Source organism: Hibiscus syriacus, unplaced genomic scaffold (assembly GCF_006381635.1).
Source record: "Hibiscus syriacus cultivar Baekdansim isolate YM2019G1 unplaced genomic scaffold, ASM638163v2 tig00110195_pilon, whole genome shotgun sequence".
In the NCBI taxonomy this organism is placed as follows: Eukaryota; Viridiplantae; Streptophyta; class Magnoliopsida; order Malvales; family Malvaceae; genus Hibiscus; species Hibiscus syriacus.
In genome coordinates this window covers 87,412-100,120 of record NW_024062621.1, presented here as the reverse complement: position 1 = coordinate 100,120, position 12,709 = coordinate 87,412, and the positions used below count along the sequence as shown (strand labels likewise).

Sequence of the window (12,709 nt, the reverse complement as noted above, 5' to 3'; positions counted from 1 at the left end):
GAATTTTCGGTCAAAATCAAAGTCAACGGGTTTGACCGGTAATTTTGAGGCCTTCGGGTTCGAATTTCGAAAAACGGACAGCGGAATCAGATTTGGAACGTCGAAAAATGTCAGGATAGGTATACTCGGTCGAAGTCAAAGGTCGTTTAATGCCCGATCAAAGCCGGTCAAAGTTTTGGTCAACAGTGGTCAACTCCAGTCAACGGTCAACGGGTCAACGATCAACGGGTCGGGTCAACGGGTCGGGTAAACGGGTCGGGTCGGGTAAACGGGTCGGGTCGGGTTGTGACCGGTCAAACCGGTCAACTATTCACTAAAACCGGTCAAACCGGTCATTTAGACTATCCCCACTCGCAGTGGCGGCGCGTGGGGGCGCGTGGGCACTGTTCCGGCAGCGTAAAATTCACAGAAAAATTTCTAAAAATTATTTTGAGCTATTTCGAGATACTTACAAAGCTCGGTTCACAATTTTGAACGGCGGAGAGCTCGATTTTGAAACGTCGGAAACTTTGACCGCTTCACCTCCACACGCGCTGCCGCCGTCGGAGAAAAAGGAGAACACCGGTGGACTCGGAACGGCACAAGGAACACGATGGTGCGGGAGGTGTCGTAAACGGATCATCGGATCATCGTGAATCGATGAAAAACCAACTAAAATGAGTTATTACCGACGATACTTCCGACTGAAATTCACGACGAACGGAGATGATTCACGACGAAATGTTTGAGGGGTTTTGTTCCTCGATTGAAAACGAACACGATGGTGGTTTCGGCTCATCGATCGGAGGTCGGACGGCGAGTAGATCGGAGTTCAAAGAGGGGTTGACGGGAGAGGGAAACTGGAAAAATTTCCAGAAACTGAGCACGGGTGGGGGATTATATTTCAACATATATAAAAATGGTTAAATCATGGGTTTAGCCACTGAATTTCCTGTACTTCTTAAAACGGTCTGCCAACTTTAAAATCTTACAATTTAATCCCCGTTTCTTTCAAAATACCAATTAAATCCACCACTTTATAATTTCTTAAATTTAGCCCCTAAATTGGGGTGTTACAATTCTCTCCTCCTTAAAAAAATTTCGTCCTCGAAATTCATTCATGTCACATAATTGCATAAATGAAACTTCCATCAGTTCTTTCAAATCTATCAATAGCTTTTATAAAAGTACGATTCCTCCACTTATCCTTAACCAGCTGAGCATACATTCTTATCATAAATTTTCCTTATTTCAATAAAAGAATTTAAAATTTTCTCGAGTAATCAATCTCTTCAGAATTCTCCCTCAGTCCAAGTAAATAATCAGAACAACTTTATTCTTGTGAAATCAATTCAGCATTGGATACGTGAATAGGCTCGTAGAGCAGCAACATATCTCAATTTCATTTCCGGAGTCGAGTCAGAAATTCTCAGATGAATAACTCTCACATGGCTCATGAGATACTTTACAGCGTTTAGACAGATGTTACTGGTATTCCTTTTTGTACAAGTATAGCCTTAGCAGATAGAACTTTGGTTTACTCAATACAGATAGGGACTCAGCCCTGGAGTTCCGGCTCAGAGGTACGATTGCAGTCTAGGGGCATGTACTGATCAGACATATTTTGACATTTGACCGGCCGGTCTATCTTGAAAATTTTTGACTCAAACCATAGCTCTGATACCACTAAATGTAACACCCCAGACCGATGCGGGTAGCCCGATCCGATTCGGGAAGTCACATTAGGGCCACCGGAGCGACCCACCGTAAAAATAGCGGAAATTTTAAAACTTTTTATCAGAACATGTAAACTTATAAAATCATTTATCACTATTTAAAAATAAACAGATTTCCAAACTCGTATATAAATCAAAATACAATTTCATGCCCCCTAATCACAAGTACCATACTCTGCAACCACGCCGGAAGAACTCCCTTACTGAAGTCGATAGATGCACTGGTACAATTGTTTTAACCTGAAAAGGTGAGTAATAGAGTGAGCTTTGTAAAGCTCAGTAATACAAAACTACCAGATGATGCTACATGACATGTAGATAAATAGAAAGCCATATAATTTCCTTATTGAATCATATGTATACCAGCTTGTAGAATAATTTGGGGTTCCCTTAGAAGTTCATCGAGTAGAAGCCATGAATCTCAGTTCATAAGAAACCTTTCATACAATCACGTTTTCATGAGGTCAAATAGGATGTCTAGTGTGTTTCATCAATACGATAAAATCATAATAGGTACACTAATCAAATGATAGTTCAATAAAATCCCATAAACCATATTGTAGTGGAGCTTTTTAAACTCGTATTTTAAAACCATCTTACAAAGAATTAACCTAAGGGAACATCTTAGGGCCTGAGAGCCTACCCAAGATAGATTTCGGGGCCATGGGGCCTACCTAAGAACACATCTTAGGGCCGCAGGGCCTACCCGAGAATGATCTCAGGGCCGCAGAGCCTACCTAAGTGTCACATTAGGTCCATAACAATTTTCCAGCTTGATCAGAGCTGTACTTTACAAATCTGTATCTCCAAGATACAGTTTATACAATGATACAAATCCATAAGCCATCACCGTTAAGTCGGTGCATCCATAAAATAAAAACCATAGATTTCAGTGTACCACGTGTTAAAACAATAAAACAATTTTTTTCAAAATATAAGGAACACACTAGAGAATCCATATATTTTTCAGACGCATTTTGTAGTTATCAATATAGATAACACGAACTTGTGCAATTTGATCAGATTCCAGGAATAAGATCTCATTGAAGAGAATCGATTTCTAACCAATATAATCAGACATTTCTGATTGATACTTTAGAATTCCACTAAGTTTCCATGTGCATCAGGAAAACGTTCAGGAACCTTTTTACATAATAATTCTAAATTCAGATTTACTGCGAGTGATTCCATTACCCAAACAATCAGGGGTATTCAGGAATTACTTTGAATTCATAGGATTTCAGCCCAATTGTACCAAATGAGGTATTCATAATCTTTTCCTTCTGCGTTACTTGCGTTTTCAAACATGACCGAATTGATTTTAGATCAAAATATGTAATCGAAGATTCAAGTCATTTACGATCTATGACTATCGATAGTATTATCAAACAACTCAAGTTACACAACTCACAGACTGATGCATGTCAACAAATTAATTCATTATCCTTCCAATGCATTCACTCTTTAATACCAAAATGCATATCAATAGATCATCCCCATAATTATCGCTGAATAGATCTTCCAACGGTCTTTATTACATTTCCATGTTTCAACGATATCAGAAAATATGGACGTACTTGATTCATGTTCATAACCCATAAGGACAATTCATACAGTGTTTCCAAACTCATCCAATCACCTATTTAATCCTCGGTCATTGAGGTTACTTAGTTCATTTAGTAAGCAAGTTTATCCCGGTTACTTTAGAGTTTTCCAGAATAGTTCAGACATTTTGAATCTCAAATACATGTTGCACTTCCTTTCAATTCAATTTAGTCATATAATAAAGTCATTCTGGTATTCGTGGTTGATTTATCTCACGAATACCCACTTATTAGTACTGTATGCACTCTAAAGTTGAGCTGAACCAGGTACTTCCAGAATTATCATCGATCCAAATTTGAGAAGACGACAAACATTCAAGTGGTAATTATATCATTCAGGTAATGATATAGCACTAGCTTTGGTTGATCACTTAAGTTGCGTTCCATAACTTTTACTGGTAGCACAACATCCATGTTTATTTGGATTTCTTAATTAATCCAAGACATTTACTTATTCTAGGTCATAAGGGCATTTTGGTCATTTTGGTGCTTAACATTTTTTTTTCTATTCATTTCAAAGCTTGAGTATATCCATTCATTCCTGAGCTTGGTGACATTCTTGAGTCATTTCCATTCCAGGGGTAATTTGGTCATTTTATAATTCTAGAATATTTCAATCATTTCCTTCCATCCGGTCTTATTATTTAATTCAATCTTATCATTTACTTCAGTCCTTTCGAACAATTCTGTCAGCAGAATACCTCCGATAAATTACTCTTCAAGTATTTACTCCTTATTCGAATATTTTCGAGTCAAGTGTCTTCTCAGATTTTACAAACGGAATATTATAAATTTTTCTGTACAAAGACAGGATCTTAACAATTAAATTCGTACTTAATCGAGTTAAGTACAAATCCTCAAAGTACTTTCTCATTCAGGGTCAAATCAGACTATTTTATCTCTCAAGGCATTTTCGTAATTTCTTAACCAGATAATTTCAATATGTCTTTTCAGAGTTATTAACCAACTTCCAGGGCAATTCTTATCATTTTCCAACATAAGGGTAATTTCGTAATTTTACCATATCGGAGTATTCTCATAATTTTTCATCCAAGTATCTTTAACATTTAACCCTTGATGATATAAAATATAAGTTACAAATCCAGAGCTGATTTCTTTATCACCAATCACAAACTTGTAATTTAATTCTAACAATTATCAATCTCTTATCTTAGTCATTCGATCCGTATTCAGTTACAGAATTTCTACCACATTCATATCGAGTGAATAAATTATTCAACTCCACAAAAGTGACCAACATTATCTTATTCATGCATTTACCAATATCAACATGTTCCATAAAGCATAAAGAGGTAGTAAAGTATTACCTCGATTTTCGTGCAATACTGATCGACCATAAAAATTCCATTCGAACGCCTTTAATCTTCAATTCAACTTCCAATAATTCCTCAGATACATATCAACATAAATTATATCAGAAACGGAGCTTAATTACGATAAACGGATCGAATCGGGTGATAAATCAGTGAAAGACGGCTTACCGAGTTCGAATTTGGCGAAACGGACTTCGGATTCGGATTCAGGACGTCGAAAGCATAAAATATGACTTTTCGGAAATTTGGAATTTTCGGTCAAAATCAAAGTCAACGGGTTTGACCGGTAATTTTGAGGCCTTCGGGTTCGAATTTCGAAAAACGGACAGCGGAATCAGATTTGGAACGTCGAAAAATGTCAGGATAGGTATACTCGGTCGAAGTCAAAGGTCGTTTAATGCCCGATCAAAGCCGGTCAAAGTTTTGGTCAACAGTGGTCAACTCCAGTCAACGGTCAACGGGTCAACGATCAACGGGTCGGGTCAACGGGTCGGGTAAACGGGTCGGGTCGGGTAAACGGGTCGGGTCGGGTTGTGACCGGTCAAACCGGTCAACTATTCACTAAAACCGGTCAAACCGGTCATTTAGACTATCCCCACTCGCAGTGGCGGCGCGTGGGGGCGCGTGGGCACTGTTCCGGCAGCGTAAAATTCACAGAAAAATTTCTAAAAATTATTTTGAGCTATTTCGAGATACTTACAAAGCTCGGTTCACAATTTTGAACGGCGGAGAGCTCGATTTTGAAACGTCGGAAACTTTGACCGCTTCACCTCCACACGCGCTGCCGCCGTCGGAGAAAAAGGAGAACACCGGTGGACTCGGAACGGCACAAGGAACACGATGGTGCGGGAGGTGTCGTAAACGGATCATCGGATCATCGTGAATCGATGAAAAACCAACTAAAACGAGTTATTACCGACGATACTTCCGACTGAAATTCACGACGAACAGAGATGATTCACGACGAAATGTTTGAGGGGTTTTGTTCCTCGATTGAAAACGAACACGATGGTGGTTTCGGCTCATCGATCGGAGGTCGGACGGCGAGTAGATCGGAGTTCAAAGAGGGGTTGACGGGAGAGGGAAACTGGAAAAATTTCCAGAAACTGAGCACGGGTGGGGGATTATATTTCAACATATATAAAAAATGGTTAAATCATGGGTTTAGCCACTGAATTTCCTGTACTTCTTAAAACGGTCTGCCAACTTTAAAATCTTACAATTTAATCCCCCGTTTCTTTCAAAATACCAATTAAATCCACCACTTTATAATTTCTTAAATTTAGCCCCTAAATTGGGGTGTTACAATTCTCTCCTCCTTAAAAAAATTTCGTCCTCGAAATTCATTCATGTCACATAATTGCATAAATGAAACTTCCATCAGTTCTTTCAAATCTATCAATAGCTTTTATAAAAGTACGATTCCTCCACTTATCCTTAACCAGCTGAGCATACATTCTTATCATAAATTTTCCTTATTTCAATAAAAGAATTTAAAATTTTCTCGAGTAATCAATCTCTTCAGAATTCTCCCTCAGTCCAAGTAAATAATCAGAACAACTTTATTCTTGTGAAATCAATTCAGCATTGGATACGTGAATAGGCTCGTAGAGCAGCAACATATCTCAATTTCATTTCCGGAGTCGAGTCAGAAATTCTCAGATGAATAACTCTCACATGGCTCATGAGATACTTTACAGCGTTTAGACAGATGTTACTGGTATTCCTTTTTGTACAAGTATAGCCTTAGCAGATAGAAACTTTGGTTTACTCAATACAGATAGGGACTCAGCCCTGGAGTTCCGGCTCAGAGAGGTACGATTGCAGTCTAGGGGCATGTACTGATCAGACATATTTTGACATTTGACCGGCCGGTCTATCTTGAAAATTTTTGACTCAAACCATAGCTCTGATACCACTAAATGTAACACCCCAGACCGATGCGGGTAGCCCGATCCGATTCGGGAAGTCACATTAGGGCCACCGGAGCGACCCACCGTAAAAATAGCGGAAATTTTAAAACTTTTTATCAGAACATGTAAACTTATAAAATCATTTATCACTATTTAAAAATAAAACAGATTTCCAAACTCGTATATAAATCAAAATACAATTTCATGCCCCCTAATCACAAGTACCATACTCTGCAACCACGCCGGAAGAACTCCCTTACTGAAGTCGATAGATGCACTGGTACAATTGTTTTAACCTGAAAAGGTGAGTAATAGAGTGAGCTTTGTAAAGCTCAGTAATACAAAACTACCAGATGATGCTACATGACATGTAGATAAATAGAAAGCCATATAATTTCCTTATTGAATCATATGTATACCAGCTTGTAGAATAATTTGGGGTTCCCTTAGAAGTTCATCGAGTAGAAGCCATGAATCTCAGTTCATAAGAAACCTTTCATACAATCACGTTTTCATGAGGTCAAATAGGATGTCTAGTGTGTTTCATCAATACGATAAAATCATAATAGGTACACTAATCAAATGATAGTTCAATAAAATCCCATAAACCATATTGTAGTGGAGCTTTTTAAACTCGTATTTTAAAACCATCTTACAAAGAATTAACCTAAGGGAACATCTTAGGGCCTGAGAGCCTACCCAAGATAGATTTCGGGGCCATGGGGCCTACCTAAGAACACATCTTAGGGCCGCAGGGCCTACCCGAGAATGATCTCAGGGCCGCAGAGCCTACCTAAGTGTCACATTAGGTCCATAACAATTTTCCAGCTTGATCAGAGCTGTACTTTACAAATCTGTATCTCCAAGATACAGTTTATACAATGATACAAATCCATAAGCCATCACCGTTAAGTCGGTGCATCCATAAATAAAAACCATAGATTTCAGTGTACCACGTGTTAAAACAATAAAACAATTTTTTTCAAAATATAAGGAACACACTAGAGAATCCATATATTTTTCAGACGCATTTTGTAGTTATCAATATAGATAACACGAACTTGTGCAATTTGATCAGATTCCAGGAATAAGATCTCATTGAAGAGAATCGATTTCTAACCAATATAATCAGACATTTCTGATTGATACTTTAGAATTCCACTAAGTTTCCATGTGCATCAGGAAAACGTTCAGGAACCTTTTACATAATAATTCTAAATTCAGATTTACTGCGAGTGATTCCATTACCCAAACAATCAGGGGTATTCAGGAATTACTTTGAATTCATAGGATTTCAGCCCAATTGTACCAAATGAGGTATTCATAATCTTTTCCTTCTGCGTTACTTGCGTTTTCAAACATGACCGAATTGATTTTAGATCAAAATATGTAATCGAAGATTCAAGTCATTTACGATCTATGACTATCGATAGTATTATCAAACAACTCAAGTTACACAACTCACAGACTGATGCATGTCAACAAATTAATTCATTATCCTTCCAATGCATTCACTCTTTAATACCAAAATGCATATCAATAGATCATCCCCATAATTATCGCTGAATAGATCTTCCAACGGTCTTTATTACATTTCCATGTTTCAACGATATCAGAAAATATGGACGTACTTGATTCATGTTCATAACCCATAAGGACAATTCATACAGTGTTTCCAAACTCATCCAATCACCTATTTAATCCTCGGTCATTGAGGTTACTTAGTTCATTTAGTAAGCAAGTTTATCCCGGTTACTTTAGAGTTTTCCAGAATAGTTCAGACATTTTTGAATCTCAAATACATGTTGCACTTCCTTTCAATTCAATTTAGTCATATAATAAAGTCATTCTGGTATTCGTGGTTGATTTATCTCACGAATACCCACTTATTAGTACTGTATGCACTCTAAAGTTGAGCTGAACCAGGTACTTCCAGAATTATCATCGATCCAAATTTGAGAAGACGACAAACATTCAAGTGGTAATTATATCATTCAGGTAATGATATAGCACTAGCTTTGGTTGATCACTTAAGTTGCGTTCCATAACTTTTACTGGTAGCACAACATCCATGTTTATTTGGATTTCTTAATTAATCCTAGACATTTACTTATTCTAGGTCATAAGGGCATTTTGGTCATTTTGGTGCTTAACATTTTTTTTTTCTATTCATTTCAAAGCTTGAGTATATCCATTCATTCCTGAGCTTGGTGACATTCTTGAGTCATTTCCATTCCAGGGGTAATTTGGTCATTTTATAATTCTAGAATATTTCAATCATTCCTTCCATCCGGTCTTATTATTTAATTCAATCTTATCATTTACTTCAGTCCTTTCGAACAATTCTGTCAGCAGAATACCTCCGATAAATTACTCTTCAAGTATTTACTCCTTATTCGAATATTTTCGAGTCAAGTGTCTTCTCAGATTTTACAAACGGAATATTATAAATTTTTCTGTACAAAGACAGGATCTTAACAATTAAATTCGTACTTAATCGAGTAAGTACAAATCCTCAAAGTACTTTCTCATTCAGGGTCAAATCAGACTATTTTATCTCTCAAGGCATTTTCGTAATTTCTTAACCAGATAATTTCAATATGTCTTTTCAGAGTTATTAACCAACTTCCAGGGCAATTCTTATCATTTTCCAACATAAGGGTAATTTCGTAATTTTACCATATCGGAGTATTCTCATAATTTTTCATCCAAGTATCTTTAACATTTAACCCTTGATGATATAAAATATAAGTTACAAATCCAGAGCTGATTTCTTTATCACCAATCACAAACTTGTAATTTAATTCTAACAATTATCAATCTCTTATCTTAGTCATTCGATCCGTATTCAGTTACAGAATTTCTACCACATTCATATCGAGTGAATAAATTATTCAACTCCACAAAAGTGACCAACATTATCTTATTCATGCATTTACCAATATCAACATGTTCCATAAAGCATAAAGAGGTAGTAAAGTATTACCTCGATTTTCGTGCAATACTGATCGACCATAAAAATTCCATTCGAACGCCTTTAATCTTCAATTCAACTTCCAATAATTCCTCAGATACATATCACATAAATTATATCAGAAACGGAGCTTAATTACGATAAACGGATCGAATCGGGTGATAAATCAGTGAAAGACGGCTTACCGAGTTCGAATTTGGCGAAACGGACTTCGGATTCGGATTCAGGACGTCGAAAGCATAAAATATGACTTTTCAGAAATTTGGAATTTTCGGTCAAAATCAAAGTCAACGGGTTTGACCGGTAATTTTGAGGCCTTCGGGTTCGAATTTCGAAAAACGGACAGCGGAATCAGATTTGGAACGTCGAAAAATGTCAGGATAGGTATACTCGGTCGAAGTCAAAGGTCGTTTAATGCCCGATCAAAGCCGGTCAAAGTTTTGGTCAACAGTGGTCAACTCCAGTCAACGGTCAACGGGTCAACGATCAACGGGTCGGGTCGGGTTGTGACCGGTCAAACCGGTCAACTATTCACTAAAACCGGTCAAACCGGTCATTTAGACTATCCCCACTCGCAGTGGCGGCGCGTGGGGGCGCGTGGGCATTGTTCCGGCAGCGTAAAATTCACAGAAAAATTTCTAAAAATTATTTTGAGCTATTTCGAGATACTTACAAAGCTCGGTTCACAATTTTGAACGGCGGAGAGCTCGATTTTGAAACGTCGGAAACTTTGACCGCTTCACCTCCACACGCGCTGCCGCCGTCGGAGAAAAAGGAGAACACCGGTGGACTCGGAACGGCACAAGGAACACGATGGTGCGGGAGGTGTCGTAAACGGATCATCGGATCATCGTGAATCGATGAAAAACCAACTAAAACGAGTTATTACCGACGATACTTCCGACTGAAATTCACGACGAACGGAGATGATTCACGACGAAATGTTTGAGGGGTTTTGTTCCTCGATTGAAAACGAACACGATGGTGGTTTCGGCTCATCGATCGGAGGTCGGACGGCGAGTAGATCGGAGTTCAAAGAGGGGTTGACGGGAGAGGGAAACTGGAAAAATTTCCAGAAACTGAGCACGGGTGGGGGATTATATTTCAACATATATAAAAAATGGTTAAATCATGGATTTAGCCACTGAATTTCCTGTACTTCTTAAAACGGTCTGCCAACTTTAAAATCTTACAATTTAATCCCCCGTTTCTTTCAAAATACCAATTAAATCCACCACTTTATAATTTCTTAAATTTAGCCCCTAAATTGGGGTGTTACAATGGGTACTTCCATATCATCAATGTTAGCTGCAAGGAAATTAGTTTTAGCAGCCAGGGAAATTATGGCTGAAGGTGAACATTAATATAAATATTAATAAAGATAAAAGATGTTACACTGTGAATCTGCAATCCGTATAAAAAAACTCGGTAATCCGCAGTGTTTTGTCTGCTAAATACCGAATTTTACTCTAGCGAAAAATAGGGAAAATCCTTCTACTCCTCTCTATTTTCATCCCATTTCCTTATAATAGCCTGCATCATTGCTTGTTTCACCATTTGAGCATCAATGCCTTCTGCATTACCTTGATTCTGGAAACACATTTATCGCAGCAATAATGCATTATTGTTGCACAAAACCTCAATATCAAATATCCAAGACTTTATTTCCACAAAACGGGTTACGGGCTCGGTTAACAACAACATTTTCATCTCCAAATCCACATTCCAATATTGCAACAACTAATCAGAAAAACAATAAAGCAGGGTTCGTATATATGTATATATATATATATATATAGAGAGAGAGAGAGAGACTTACTTCTCCTCCAATGGCTTCTAGTTTGAAACTATCTTCACAAGAAACCCTAGCTTCGATCACGTCAAGGCCAAGTTCTTCGAAGGTTTCCAATACAGAAACAAGCAAACCAGGGCAATTCTTTTCTAACAACACATTAATAAGGAAACCCTTCTCTAGGGTTTCCACTGTAACCTAATGGAAAAGAAGGAAGCTGCAATTAGTAAACGCATATACAAGGGTCCCAAGCTTGTTAAATCCACTGAGAGACAGAGAAAATTTTCAGAAATCAAAAAACAAATAAAAAATATATATATTTACCATTGGCGTAGGATTCTGGGAAGTTGAAGCCTGTGAAGTGGTTCCAGTTTCTTGGCTCAGTTTATCCACCTTGTCCTTCAACTCACCGATATATCTCGAAGCATCTACGATGATTGAAGTCTTGTTTACCTGAAAAGGAATATCAATCAATCATGCAATCAACAAGGGTTTTCTATAAGCATTCTATATATGAAAATTTTGCTAGACTAGCTTTCTTTCTCGTTTCTTGGTTTCATCTCCATTGTTATAAGCTATAACGCGAAAAAAAAACAAAAAGACTTCCATGGTTACGGATTTAAAGAGTTGTTAGGGCTGGATGATATTTACAGCAGTAGAGTTGGTGAGGGAACGAAGCTGTTGAAGTTTTTGATGAACAGATGATTTCTTTCGGCCTCTAGAAGACATGATGATGAAGATGATTCAGCGTGTAAGTCGGTTTAGAATATTTCGAAAATATTTAGACTTTGTTTTTTTCATTCACTGGGATTAATCTTGAAAGGGTATATTTAAAGGAGCAGCTTTCATTCATCAATAATATACCTACAGAGCATTGTTGTTTGTTTCCTGCATGAGAGGCCCTCCTTTCCCAATTATTATTATTATTATTCATTTTCTTTGAATTTACAGAATTGACCTCGTTAGTTTACAATTTTTCTTAAATCATTAAATTACATAAACTACTCGCTTAAGGATAAAATAGGATTATTCAAAAAGATTGTTAAAAATTCAACTAAATAAGAAAAAATAAATAAAAGATACGAACAAACATTACTATTAATAAGGAAAGATTAAACACTATCAACATTAATATAAAAATATATATAATAATAATAACACGTTGATAAACTGATTTTATCAAAATTCATTATGACCTATCTTTAATAAACGTGAGTGTTTATTAATTAAAGTGAACTAACCTGAAGGTCCAAAGCAGTAATAATAGGAAGATAATAAAAAATATCAACTAGAAAGGTAATAATAAATCTAATTTTGATGATAAATCTACGTATTGTAAGAGCATACAAAGTAAAAAAACACTATTAATTAATAAAT

The 12,709-nt window shown here is 37.0% G+C and overlaps 1 protein-coding gene across 1 annotated transcript; it reads right to left on the bottom strand.

The window, feature by feature from the left end:
- Positions 1–11,022: 11,022 nt before the first annotated feature.
- On the bottom strand, positions 11,023–12,103 carry LOC120218108 (transcription factor SCREAM2-like). The gene is made up of 4 exons (XM_039215078.1): positions 11,984–12,103; positions 11,657–11,785; positions 11,360–11,530; positions 11,023–11,130 (listed from the first exon to the last, which is right to left on the bottom strand). Exons 1-4 carry the CDS (start codon positions 12,059–12,061, stop codon positions 11,035–11,037), a joined length of 474 nt encoding a protein of 157 aa, XP_039071009.1. The 5' UTR covers positions 12,062–12,103; the 3' UTR covers positions 11,023–11,034.
- Between the last annotated feature and the right edge of the window lie 606 nt (positions 12,104–12,709).